General features: G+C 49.6%; 1 protein-coding gene across 4 annotated transcripts in view; it reads right to left on the bottom strand.

Moving 5' to 3' along the window:
- Positions 1-14,501, bottom strand: part of NRG2 (neuregulin 2) — a 303,847-nt gene that overhangs the window by 191,291 nt on the left and 98,055 nt on the right. For 2 of the 4 annotated variants that reach the window (XM_043552603.1, XM_043552602.1), the window contains one exon: positions 13,931-14,193. The exons of the other annotated variants lie outside the window; for them this stretch is intronic. In XM_043552603.1, coding sequence (XP_043408538.1) covers positions 13,931-13,973 — 43 coding nt within the window. In that variant the 5' untranslated portion in view covers positions 13,974-14,193. The remainder of the gene's footprint in view (positions 1-13,930; positions 14,194-14,501) is intronic. 4 annotated transcript variants of the gene reach the window in all.

Here is a 14,501-nt window from a genome sequence, read left to right on the forward strand (position 1 = left end):
TCTCCTGTCCTTCCCTATGTCATTGGTACCTACATGTACCACAACCACCGGCTGTTCCCCAGCATTACATATAAATCTATCTAGATGTCTCGAGAGATCCGAAACCCTTCACACCAGGCAGGCAAGTCACCATGTGGTTCTCCCAGTCATCACAAACCCAGCTATTTATGTTTCTAATGATCAAATCGCCCATTATTAATACCTGTCTCTTTCTAATAGCTGGAGTTCCCTCCCCTGGAGAGGTATCCTCAGTGTGAGAGGATACCACAACATCATCTGGAAGAAGGGTCCCAACTATGGGATTGTTTCCCATAGTTTGAAAAATATTGTCTCCAGGCTTTCTGATCTATAAGATGGGTATGAGAATACTTAGCCTTTGAGCTAGGTATGTTATGAAATTTACTTACAAAGCTTTGAGAGCCTCAGCTGAAGGGAGCTAAATACAGGAAATATATAGTACTAAAAGTTGCTGTTCGCCGATGGTGAAATTGAAAACCAGCAAACACTGCGTTCAAGTGGTTTATTTTATTTTATTTGTCTCTTTGCAAAAGGCTACGAAGCCCAAATTTCTAGCATTGCTTTTCACATATGATGTTAATCTGCTTGCCCGCTGGAATTATTGGTGGAGTCGTTCATGAATCATCTCCATTAGTCCACATGCAGAGAGTGGGGAAGTATAATTCCACTTGCCTCGCAAAGATTTCTGCAAGCACAGGGGGGTTCAGTTATAACCGCACTTCCCAAACTTCAGGAAAATGAAACCAGTTAATGCCCCAGAGACAGGGCAAAGGGGATCGTCCCGCGGCACCAGCCCCAGAGAGAGGACAAAGAGCAGTCATTGCCAGTCCAGGTGACATGTCTGCCTCACACACTGCCGAGTGGGGAGACTGTGCGCTGGGCCTGCCATGAGGAAGGTGCCATGTGCACCCCGTTGCAGCGGGCTGGTGTTTGTGGCAGGGCTGTGGCTTTGCCTCCATCCCTGCTGGGAAGCTTGAGCCTCAGGGTGCTCACAGGGACTGCAATGGTGTCTGAGGTTTGCACGCGGGGCAGCCCCTGGCACCCTCCCCATCCTGGAGAGCAGCAGCGCCCATTCCAAAGGCATCTTTGTCAGTTACCCGATTAACACAGTTCATCAGGAAACACAGAGGGTGAGCTCCAGCTCTGTTGGGGAGGGGGTGAGAATTGTGCATGGGAAGAACTTGGACAGCTAAGCCCTAGTCTACACTAGGAGTTGAGGTCAAATTTAGCAGCGTTAAATCGATTTAACCCTGCACCCATCCACACAACGAAGCCCTTTTTTTTTCGACTTAAAGGGCTCTTAAAATCGATTTCCTTACTCCCCCCTCGATAAGGGGATTAGTGCTGAAATCGGCCTTGCTGGATCGAATTTGGGGTACTGTGGATGCAGACAGACAGTATTGGCTTCTGGGAGCTGTCCCAGAGTGCTCCATTGTGACCACTCTGGACAGCACTCTCAACTCAGATGCACTGGTCAGGTAGACAGGAAAAGGCCTGTAAACTTTTGAATTTCAATTTCCTGTTTGGCCAGCGTGGCAAGCTGCAGGTGAGTCCAGAGCTCATCAGCAGAGGTGACCATGATGGAGTCCCAGAATCACGAAAGAGCTCCAGCATTGACCAAACGGGAGGTACGGGATCTGATCAAGTGGCGTGCCCCAAGGGTCGGTCCTCGGGCCGGTTTTGTTCAATATCTTCATAAATGATCTGGAGGATGGTGTGGACTGCACCCTCAGCAAGGTTGCAGATGACACTAAACTGGGAGGAGAGGTAGATACGCTGGAGGGAAGGGATAGGATACAGAGGGCCCTAGACAAATTAGAGGATTGGGCCAGAAGAAATCTGATGAGGTTCAACAAGGACAAGTGCAGAGTCCTGCACTTAGGACAGAAGAATCCCATGCACCACTACAGACTAGGGGTGGCAGCAGTTCTGCAGAAAAGGACCTAGGGGTTACAGTGGACGAGAAGCTGGATATGAGTCAACAGTGTGCCCTTGTTGCCAAGAAGGCCAATGGCATTTTGGGATGTATATGTAGGGGCATTGCCAGCAGATCGAGGGACATGATCAGTCCCCTCTATTCGACATTGGTGAGGCCTCATCTGGAGTATGTGTCCAGTTTTGGGCCCCACACTACAAGGAGGATTTGGAAAAATGGGAAAGAGTCCAGAAGAGGGCAATAAAAATGATTAGGGGACTAGAACACATGACTTATGAGGAGAGGCTGAGGGAACTGGGATTATTTAGTCTGCAGAAGAGAAGAATGAGGGGGGATCTGATAGCTGCTTTCAACTACCTGAAAGGGGGTTCCAAAGAGGATGGATCTAGACTGTTCTCAGTGGTAGCTGATGACAGAACAAGAAGTAATGGTCTCAAGTTGCAGTGGGGGAGATTTAGGTTGGATATTAGGAAAAAAATTTTCACTAGGAGGGTGGTGAAACACTGGAATGCGTTACCTAGGGAGGTGGTGGAATCTCCTTCCTTAGAAGTTTTTAGGGGCAGGCTTGACAAAGCCCTGGCTGGGATGATTTAGTTGGGGATTAGTCCTGCTTTGAGCAGGGGGTTGGACTAGATGACCTCCTGAGGTCCCTTCCAACCCTGATATTCTATGATTGCTGTATGGGGAGAGGAATCCGTGCTATCAGAACTCCATTCCAGTTTTCGAAATGCCAAAATATTTGTCAAAATCTCCCAGGGCACAAAGAACAGAGGCCATAACCGGGACCCAAAGCAGTGCCGCGTGAAACTTAAGGAGCTGAGGCAAGCCTACCAGAAAACCAAAGAGGCAAACGGCCACTCCAGGTCAGAGCCCCAAACATGCCGTTTCTATGATGAGCTGCATGCCATTTTAGGGGGTTCAGCCACCACTACCCCAGCCGTGTTGTTTGACTCCATCAATGGAGATGGAGGAAACACGGAATCAGGTTTTGGGGACGAGGAAGATGATGATGATGATGAAGTTGTAGATAGCTCACAGCAAGCAAGCAGAGAAACCGGTTTTCCCAACAGCCAGGAACTGTTTTTCACCCTGGACCTGGAGCCAGTACCCCCCGAACCCACCCAAGGCTGCCTCCCGGACCCTCCAGGCACAGAAGGGCCTTCTGGTGAGTGTACCTTTTAAAACAGTATACATGGTTTAAAAGCAAGCGTGTTTAATGATTAATTTGCCCTGGCATTTGCGGCTCTCCTGGATGTACTCCCAAAGCCTTCGCAAAAGGTTTCTGGGGAGGGCAGCCTTATTCCATCCACCATGGTAGGATACTTTAGCACACCAGGCCAGTAGCACCTACTCAGGAATCATTGCAGAACAAAGCATTGCAGTGGATGTTTGCTGGCATTCAAACAACATCCGTTCTTTATCTCTCTGTGTTATCCTCAGGAGAGTGATATCATTCATGGTCACCTGGTTGAAATAGGGTCACATTCAGAGGTGCCCGTTCTTGCTGGGCTGTTTGCCTGTAGCTGAACAGAAATGTTCCCTGCTGTTAGCCACGGGTAGGGGGGAGGGGCTAGCCACCTGATGGGGGGAGGCAAAATGTGAGCTTGGAACGAAAGCACATGTGCTATGTATGTAATGTTAACAGCAAGGTTTACCGTGAAAGAGTGTACCCATTGTTCTAGAAAATGTGTCTTTTTAAATACCACTGTCCCTTTTTTTCTCTCCACCAGCTGCATGTGTTTCAAGGATCACAGGATCTTCTCCTTCCCAGAGGCTAGTGAAGATTAGAGGGCGAAAAAAAACGCACTCGTGATTAAATGTTCTCTGAGCTCATGCTGTCCTCCCACACTGACAGAGCACAGACGAATGCGTGGAGGCAGACAATGTCAGAGTGCAGGCCGGGAGGAGAGGTGGCGGGCTGAGGAGAGGGCTGAAGCTGAAAAGTGGCGGCAGCGTGATGAGAGGAGGCAGGATTCGATGCTGAGGCTGCTAGAGGATCAAACTAATACGCTCCAGCATATGGTTGAGCTGCAGGAAAGGCAGCTGGAGCACAGACTGCCGCTTCAGCCCCTGTGTAACCAACCACCCTCCTCCCAAAGTTCCAAAGCCTCCTCACCCAGATGCCCAAGAACACGGTGGGGGGGCCTCCGGCCACCCAGCCACTCCACCCCACCCCAGAGGATTGCCAAGCAACAGAAGGCTAACATTCAATAAGTTTTAAAGTTTTAAACTTTTAAAATGCTGTGTGGCCTTGTCCTTCCCTCCACCACCACCCCTCCCGGTGCTTCTCTCCTCCACCACCCTTCCCGGTCTACCTTGGCAGTTATCCCCCTATTTGTGTGATGAATTAATAAAGAATGCATGGATGTGAAGCAACAATGACTTTATTGCCTCAGCAAGCGGTGATCAAAGGGAGGAGGGGAGGGTGGTTAGCTTACAGGGAAATAGAGTGAACCAAGGGGTGGGGGGTTTCCATCAAAGGAGAAACAAACAGAACTTTCACACTGTAGCCTGGCCAGTCATGAAACTGGTTTTCAAAGCTTCTCTGATGCGCACCACACCCTCCTGTGCTCTTCTAACCACCCTGGTGTCTGGCTGCACGTAACCAGCGGCCACGCGATTTGCCTCAACCTCCCACCCCGCCATAAACGTCTCCCCTTTACTCTCACAGATATTGTGGAGCGCGCAGCAAGCAGTAATAACAGTGGGAATATTGGTTGCACTGAGGTCTAACCGAGTCAGTAAACTGCACCAGCGTGCTTTTAAACATCCAAATGCACATTCTACCACCATTCTGCACTTGAACAGCTCCTGACTACTGTCCAGGCTGCCTGTGTACGGCTTCATGAGCCATGGCATTAAGGGGTAGGATGGGTCCCCAAGGATAACTATAGGCATTTCAAAATCCCTAATGGTTATTTTCTGATCTGGGAATAAAGTCCCTTCCTGCAGCTTTTGAAGCAGACCAGAGTTCCTGACGCTCGCATCTTCATGTACCTTTCCCAGCCATCCCACGTTGATGTTGGTGAAACGTCCCTTGTGATCCACCAGGGCTTGCAGCACTATTGAAAAGTACCCCTTGCGGTTTATGCACTCGCCGGCTTGGTGCTCTGGTGCCAAGATAGGGATATGGGTTCCATCTATTGCCCCACCACAGTTAGGGAATCCCATTGCAGCAAAGCCATCCACTATGACCTGCATATTTCCCAGGGTCACTACCCTTGATATCAGCAGATCTTTGATTGCGTTGGCTACTTGCATCACGGCAGCCCCCACAGTAGATTTGCCCATTCCAAATTGATTCCTGACTGACTGGTAGCTGTCTGGCGTTGCAAGCTTCCACAGGGCTATTGCCACTCGCTTCTCAACTGTGAGGACTGCTCTCATCTTGGTATTCATGCGCTTCAGGGCAGGGGAAAGCAAGTCACAAAGTTCCATGAAAGTGCCCTTACGCATGTGAAAGTTTCGCAGCCACTGGGAATCGTCCCAGACCTGCAACACTATGCGGTCCCACCAGTCTGTGCTTGTTTCCCAGGCCCAGAATCAGCATTCCATGGCATGAACCTGCCCCATTAGCACCATGATGCCCGCATTGCCAGGGCCCGTGCTTGAGAGAAGTCTGTGTCCATGTCCTCATCATTCTCGTCACCGTGCTGAAGTCGCCTACTCGCCCGGTTTCACTTTGCCAGGTTCTGGTGCTGCATATACTGCTGGATAATGCGCGTGGTGTTTAATGTGCTCCTAATTGCACAAGTGATCTGAGCGGGCTCCATGCTTGCCCTGGTATGGCGTCTGCACAGAAAAAAAGGCGCGGAACGATCGTCTGCCGTTGCCCTGACGGAGGGAGGGGCGACTGACGACATGGCTTACAGGGTTGGCTTACGGGGAATTAAAATCAACAAAGGGGGTGGCTTTACATCAAGGAGAAACAAAAACAACTGTCACACAGAATGGCCCCCTCAAGGATTGAACTCAAAACCCTGAGTTTAGCAGGCCAATGCTCCACCCACTAAGCTATCCCTCCCTCTGCTATTTCAGGCAGCACTTCACGGAGGAAGGGAGGAAGGAGCAAATGAATACAAAACAAATCTGGCCTATTTCTTGTTTTGATCCACTCCATCTATCTTTTACATCTTTGGCTGGCAGCAGACGGTGCAGAAGGACTGCTAGCCATCCACATCTCCTGCCTGCTCACCATAAGATGGTACAATAGGACTGCCTGCAGGACTAAAGAGAATGACCTGGTCGAGTCACTCCTAATTTAGTCCCTGCACCCATATCTGCCCAGGCGCTCCTGACCGACCTTACCGAGGCGGCCAGGAGCACCTCGGACATGATGAAGATGGTTTTCAGGCCTATTGTACTGTCTGCTGCCACAAGGCAATGGGTTGCTGCTGCTGCGTAGCAATGCAGTACCGTGTCTGCCAGCACCCAGGAGACATACGGTGACAGTGAGCTGAGCGGGCTCCATGCTTGCCATGGTATGGTGTCTGCACAGGTAACTCAGGAAAAAAGGCGCAAAACAATTGTCTGCCGTTGCTTTCACAGAGGGGAGGGAGGGAGGGGCCTGATGATATGTACCCAGAACCACCCGCGACAATATTTTTTGCCCCCTCAGGCATTGGGATCTCGACCCAGAATTCCAATGGGCAGTGGAGACTGCGGAAACTGTGGGATAGCTACCCACAGTGCAACACTCTAGAAGTCGACGCTAGCCTCGGTAATGTGGAAGCACTCCACCGAGTTAATGCACTTAGAGCATTTTGTGTGGGGACACACACAAATCGACTATATAAAAACGATTTCTAAAAAAACTTCTATAAATTCGACCTAATTTCGTAGTGTAGACATACCCTTAGCAAGCTTCTAGGAAATGGGGTGGGGAGTCCCAGGCTGTACAGATCCTTCTGCAATACCTCCCCAATCTCCCCCCACTGGAAATACTGACTTATTTCCACACTGCCAGCCAGTAAAGCAAACCGCCGTGGAATGCTGACTGGGGTGTTCCTATCATCTGTGTAGGGGGACTGTGTGGACTGAAAGGTTGTCAGGCCTTGATCCTTGTGTCTGGCCAAGCTGTGCTGAGCACAGGACCTAACACAGGGGGTGAGGTGAGACAAAGGGCTCTTTTTTATGGTTTGGTACCCAGCTACCTAGAGTAGCCTCAAGGCTACTCTAACTTCTGCAGGCTGCCAGTGGCCCCCAAGGTGCAATATGTCAGTGGGGGATAGTCAGAGCCAGTCCAGGATGATGTATTACTGAGCATTGATCTAGCAGCATCTAGAGGCCAACTGGATTGGGCTCCATTATGCTGGGTCCTGTACAAACATCTAGTAAATGACCATCCCTGCCCCAAAGAGATGCACTGACCCTACACCATCCAGGTATTCCCTTGTACTGGGGAAGCTTTGCTAATCTCTGACTTCCACCAGAGAAGCGCACAGGGACTACAGTGGGGTCAAGGGTCTGACCGTCTGAGGGTAGGGTGTATAGGGTTGTTGGAGAGAAGAATACACAGCCATTTATCATGGATTTCCCTGTAATTCTGGAATGAGCTGTGTATGAACTCTAGTGTACCTGCACTTCTTCCTCTATTGCTAGATTTACTTGGTCCACCCGCTGCACACTGGAAGTAGCAATGAATCTCTACGTATTCCCCCTTGCCATATGGCTGAGTATCCTGGCTCGCTGGGTAAGGTATTCCACAGGCACCTACCACAATGATCTCTAAACATCTCACACCAGCTAACTGGAGCACGCCGTGCTCATCTCATACCTCCATCTCCTCACACTTTCTTCCTCTCCTCTTCCTCTCATGGTGCTTTTGTCCCTCTTCCCTGAAGCCTCCCGTTGTGGTGTGATCATGCCTACCCTTCCACTGAGACAGGTGAGCAGACACACTGCAAACAGCACTGTGGTGTCTCAGCACAGGTACAGTATAGTTTACTTACAGGAGATTAAAACTGGGTGTGTTAGAGGGAACCTACAGTGATCTGACCTTGACAGCACCTGCAGAGGAATCAGGCTCCTGAATAACTTCTACAGACAAAGTAGGACTCGGGTAGCAGCAATCTGAGCAAACAACAATTCTTATCTGTACTGTGACACTGCCCACTGAAAACCGGATAGGCCCCACAGAGCTTGCTCTGTCCTTGCAGAAGGTAGAGTTCCCTTATGGCAGTGTTTGGTCAGGGAAGGTCACTTTTTAAGGGATCTCACTCATCCAGATATAACACAACAATCAAAACAGGCTCCCACGCACGACTGACCAGACCTGACCCTGCTAAGCTTAGCAGACCTCAAGACTGGTTCTCAAGGTACAGGCCAATCATACTACGCAGTAGTGTTTTCCCCAGTGCCACAGAGAACATGATGGGGGAGGTATATATTTACAGAGCGCTTTGTCCTTTCTGTACCACCTGGTATTCAAGGCTATTTGGATAATGAAATTGATGAGAACTCCTAATGATTCTCAGATGCAACCAGACGTGACCATCACCCCTGGGGTGCTGTAACCTAATTGTTGTGGATAATTCTAACCAACATATTCTGGAAGACAGAGAAAACACCAGGAAGGAGCATGTGCCGTGTCTGCCTCTCAACAGGACAGTGGTATCTCTCAGACTAGGCAAACAGATTAAGAGCTGTCAGTGCAACCCAAATATGGCTCCTAAGTACTTTAACCCACGCCTCACTTTATGTATGTGCATTGCTGAATCGGGGCCTGTATCAGGAAGCGATCAAACAGCAAGAGTGTTTCCCCTAAATACCCAGGTTATTACACCGTGGAGTAATTCAGAAAATATACACGCAGTAGTTAACGTAGGACATGGGGAGAAGGTTCAAACAAAGACTGGATGTCACAGTGACCTGAGGAGAAAACTCTGTAGAAGGGGCAGCTGGAAAGAGAAGTTTAGACAGAGAAACTGGCAACCTGTTGGAAGGGGATTAAGATGTTTGTATTATGGTAGCACCTAGGGCCCCAATGGTGATCACGTCCCTATTGTGCTAGGCACAGCGCATGTGCACGCACTCACACACACACACACACACACACACAGCATTTCCAGTATAAATAGACAAGACAGATAAAGGAAATCCTAGAGTCCCCCATTTTACAGATGGGAACTGACAGCCTAAGCGACTTAGCCAAGGTCACACGGGGAGGATATGGCAGAAACAACAATTAGTCACAGATCTGCTGAGTCCCAGTCCAATGCTTTAACCACAAGCCCATCCTTCCCGTTTTGCCCCCAAAGGAGAGGAGGGATCACAGAAAAGGGAGAGCGGAGGCACTCTGCGTCATTGATGAGGAGCTGAGCTGGACACAAAAGCTAAGGGCCCAACCCTCCAGAGGCCAGTCTTCAGGCTCTCTAGTTTATGACAGTATTAATGGCCCCTTACATGCCTCTAGCCTGTGACAACACATCCCTTACACTGGGCAGTAGATAGGTGGCTCTCTGCCATCCTAAGCCAGCTTTATACCAGCTGGGGACTCCCTTGGCATAGGGGCTGCCTGTGACAGCAACTTTACTCGCTGCGTGAGGCAACGTCACCACAGCAGGGCCTAAATGCAGGGGTGAACTCCAGACAGAGAAACACTATCACAGCCAGAGCAATTTTAAAAGAAGGGTGACACAAGGGGGCCAAACAATGAGAGGGGAGGCTGTGTGGGGCAGGGGTAGCTGTTAAGCAGAAGCCCTGTCAGTGATTTCCAAGCCGATGGGGGCTGGGCACAGTTCTCTATTTAAAATGAAAGAGAAGGAAGTTGTGAGTGTCCAGGCAGCTCTCTGGTCCTGCTGATGGGTCAGGCTTGGTTATTTAGCGAGCATGCTGGGAGGAAACCCCTGTCAGCAGATCTGACCCAAGCATCCTCCTTGGGAGCATGACACCCCATGATAACTCACACCTTTTGGGAAGTGCTGGTCACAGGCAGGAGAAGCAAAGCCAGGCCGATCCCTGGGCAAAGCCCCCAGTCATCCAAAGAGACTCACCAGGAGACTGATACACCAGGAAATTAATTGGAGCCGATCAGGACTATGACACCATGTGGGATGAAGGGGGCACTGGAGGTTATACTTTGGATCTACCATAGGTCATTGAGACAACAGTGTGAGGTAGCAGAATGGTATCCAAGCCTGAACTGCGAGTTTCGGATTTAGAGAAAAAACAACAAGGAGTCCCTGTGGCACCTTAGAGACTTAGAGAAATTTATTTGGGCATACGCTTTAGTGGGCTAAAACCCATGTCATCAGATGCATGGAGTGGGAAATACAGTAAAGAGGTATAAATACACAGCATATGAAAAGATGGGAGTTGCCTTACCAAGTGGGGTGTCAGTGCTAACGAGCCAATTCAGTTAAGGTGGAAGTGGGCTATTCTCAACAGTTGACAAGAAGGGAGGAAAAATTACTTTTGTAGTGCTAATAAGTTCAATGTAATCAAGGTGGCCCATTTCGAACAGCTGACAAGAAGGTGTGAGTATCAGCAGGGAGAAAATTACTTTTGTAGTGACCCATTCACTCCCAGTCTTTATTCAGGCCTAATTTGATGGTGTCCAGTTTGCAAGTTAATTCCAGTTCTGCAGTTTCTCATTGGAGTCTGTTTTTGAAGTTTTTTTGTTGAAGAATTGCTACTGCTAAGTCTGTTATTGAGTGTTCAGGGAGATTGAAGTATCCTCCTTGAATTGGCTCGTTAGCACTGACCCCCCACTTGGTAAGGCAATGCCCATCTTTTCATATGCTGTGTATTTATACCTCTCTACTGTATTTTCCACTCCATGTATCTGATGAAGTGGGTTTTAGCCCACGAAAGCTTATGCCCAAATAAATTTGTTAGTCTCTAAGGTGCCACAAGGACTCCTTGTTGTATTTGCTGATACAGACTAACATGGCTACCACTCTGAAACCTGTCACTATGCAAGGCACTGGATTTAGAGTAGGATCCAGGGGTTACAGAGGGGCCTAGTTCAGCGATTTAGAACAATTAAAAAACCCTTTGTTCCTTGAAATCTTCTGCTGCGTCTGGAGTTTCACATCAACACAGACCTTTTTCTGCGTCACCACTGCCTTGTCGCTGACCTGCATAGCCTCTCTTTACTCTAGTGACCCATTACAATGAAGAGCTGGTAGGCAGTGAGAGGGCCAGGGCGGACTCCAGGGTTCACTGTAACAATGACATGGGGAACTGGGGGGGACCTTTCAATACTAGCTCCCTAAATTACAGATACAAAGTCTAGACGTGTGCCTAAATGAGAGTTTGGAACCCCATGACTGGTGTGAGCATGCCAGGTGCAGTGTGTGACATTTAGCCAGCTAGCCCCGAAAAATTGTCTCTGCGCATAGCTTCATCTGCTTTTGAATTTGTGCTCTGATGGCTTGATTGATCGTTCTCAATGCACGTCATTTGGTCAGGGTGGTATGTGGCCCGCATGTGCCTCTGCTGAGTGATAGATGGCCTTATGTTCAGAGTATAAGGAGCCAGCATGAGAGTTTGGAAGCTATTGTTTTCTGAGGACATGTGTTTGGACAATCACTCAACGGCTGCAAATACAGAGATCGGTGCTGTTTCAAATATTTGTGGGATGGTGGTTGTTGGGTTGCGTGCTCTCCGAGTGCCTAATGCTGTACAGCGTGACCCTGACACAGCTGTGCACCCTCAATGCTCATTAACACCCTGAGAATGGAGAATGCTGAAGAGCTCGTCAGATCAGATACCTTTACCAGAAATCATTCCCTAGTGGAAAACCTCCTTCTCGGAGGTGAGCAGGAACCTAACACATTTACTGAATGCTGCTAACTGAAGTTTGGTGACAGCCGGAAGCCACGGTTGGTGGAGCCTTCCCCAAAGTGGGGCGGCCAAGGGCCCCTGCCCCCTCCGTGGGCCCGTTCCTGCCCCACCTCTTCCCCGAGGCTCCACCCCCAGCCAAGCTGGAAGCCAGAGCAGAACCAGGGAGCCAGGTCCTCTCCACCTGCCCATGGTGGGGGGGGCCAGACACCAGCCCCCGGCCAATGTCCCCACCCTTGTGGGGAGTGTCCACAGCTCCGCACATGGCTCTTATCTCGAGCCGGCTCCAGCCAGGGGGCGGGCCTTGGAGCCGCAACCCAGCCATGGTAAGAGCCGCCCGGGCAACTGCCCGGGCTCCAGTTGCTGGTATGGCTGGTGCGTGGCCTTAGTGGGAAGAGGTGGGGCAGGGGTGGGGCCCGTGGCAAAAAGCGAGAGGACCATGGCCTCCTGTTCCAGCACCCCTGCCGTAGGCTCCATCTACACGAGCAGCTAGTGATGTGATTCCCAACTCAGACGAACCAGCATATCTGGGGCAGCATGGGCTGAGGCTGGGGCTAGCCACCTGCATATGTATGCAGGGAGCGTCCACAGGTACTTCCCAGGCCACCGCCTGTGCCACCACAGCCACATTGCTATTTTTAGGGCGCTAACTCGGCAGAGCTAGCGGAGGTACATCCGTGAGAACTGGGAATCATGTGCCCAGCTCCAAGTGTAGATGTATAGCCCTGAAGCTGCACCGTGTTCTTTGCTAAGCATCAAGGCTGTGGGTCCTGCAGTGCAGTGAAATGAAGAAGTGCTAGCCATTCATAGGAGATCAGCCCCTTTAAAGTCAGCCAGAATCTGCATCCTTCTCTCCAGGGATGGGAGAGCCATAGGAGCACTCCTCTGAAAGCCTATTGCATGGATACTGATTTTCCACCTCTGGAGAATCAGAGCGAGGAATGGAGTCAGGAGTGCAGTGAACAGAGAGAGATGGCCAGCAGCACTGGGAACAGGAAAATCGGTTGCTCCGAGAATTTAGGCAGGGGAAAGGAGAGAATGGAAAACCCAGCTGCAGTTCATAACAACGCTGGCACTCAGGGCCTTTCACTTCTTAGCCTGCTCATGGAAAGAGTGACCTAGATACCTACCTGGGTCCAACCCAAGCTACTACTCCTTTGAACTGAAAGACCTTGATCAGGTCTTAGTAAAATAAAACTGACTGGCTTCTACACCGGTCCAGTGAAAACAATCCAGCTACAGGCCCAAGTTCTGCCCAGACACCAAGTGACAGTGGGAGTAGGACAGTTCTGCTACTTGGAGAGGACAAAGTGCCTCAGAATATCAAAGATTGAGGAGTGGTAAATAATAAATCCCTGAAACAGAGTGATCTGGATCATTTGGTAAACTGGGCAAAAGCAAACATGAGTTAAGTCTAGGAACAAAGAATGGAGGCCATATTTAGGGGAGAGGGGGGACCTCTCTCCTGGGAAGCAGGGACTGAAAAAGATGTGGGGGTCATGATGGATAATCAACTGAATATGAGCTTCCAGTGCAACACTGTGACCAAAAGAGCTAATGCAATCCTTGGATACACAAACAGCTATCTCCAGTAGGATTAGAGAGATTATTTTGCCTCTGTGTTTGGTTCTGGTGTGACCGCTACTGGAATCCTGTGCCGAGTTCTGGTGTCCACAGTTCAAGAAGGATGATAAGTTGGAGCGGGTCCAGAGGAGAGCCACAAGAATGATTAAAGGATTGGAAAACATGGCTTACAGTGATAAACTAAATAGATTGAGCACTTTGAGTGTAACAGGGAGAAGGTTAGGGGGTAACTTGACCACAGTTTATGAGTGTCAACATGCAGAACAGACATTTGATAATGGGCTCTTCTATGTAACTGACAAAGGTATAACATGATCCCATGGCTGGTGGTTAAAACTAGACAAATTCAGACTGGAAATAAGGCACACATTTTTAACAAACAATTTACCAAGGGTCGTGGTAGATTCTCCATCACAGCCAATTTTAAAAATCAAAGATCTGCTCTGGTTCAAACTGGAATTAATTCTGGGTAGGTCTCTGGCCTTTTATACAGGAGGTCAGACTAGAAGACCACAGTGATCTCTTCTGGCTTTATACTCTAGGGATGTAAAGTGCAAAGGGAGGAGCATGGGCAGGTCAGGGCCATGATCAAGTATCTGTAAGTACCTGGATACAGTATGATTCCCAGTGACACCGTGGCCTCCTGCATCCACAGGGCAGCTCAGCTGTGCTCCATAGCACAGGAGCATAGGAGTACTCTGTTCCTGCTGAGCATACTGGGGGCTGTTTGCAGGAAAGGGATGTTGTGCCTTCGGGACCGGTTCTCCTTCCAAAACCCTCCTGTTCCTCCTTACAATAGCATCATTGTTGCTATTATGGGGTAAAGCCTGGATCCTGTGTTTGGGCTGCCATACAATGCTTTGCTTGTACTGTAGGACAGGAAAAACCAACACATTCCTGGGGGTGAATGTGACCTGTGGCATGTTACCTGCTGAAGCTGGTAAAGGTCCTTCTTCTAATCTAGTGATAATGGGTGGCCTTTTGAAAAGGCCAGGTCTGTGCACACCTGGAAAGGTCCAAGAAAACCCCCCTGCCAGGAACTCTCTCCCACTCGGACAAAGTAGCTGCTCTCAGGCTGCAAAAGCACTAAGCCACCCATCAGCCCCTCTGCAGGGCTTGGCCGTGACAAGCACCATCTCATATCACCTTACCCAAAATACCACTTCCTCACAGCCCT

Source organism: Chelonia mydas, chromosome 8, assembly GCF_015237465.2.
Source record: "Chelonia mydas isolate rCheMyd1 chromosome 8, rCheMyd1.pri.v2, whole genome shotgun sequence".
Lineage (NCBI taxonomy): Eukaryota > Metazoa > Chordata > Testudines > Cheloniidae > Chelonia > Chelonia mydas.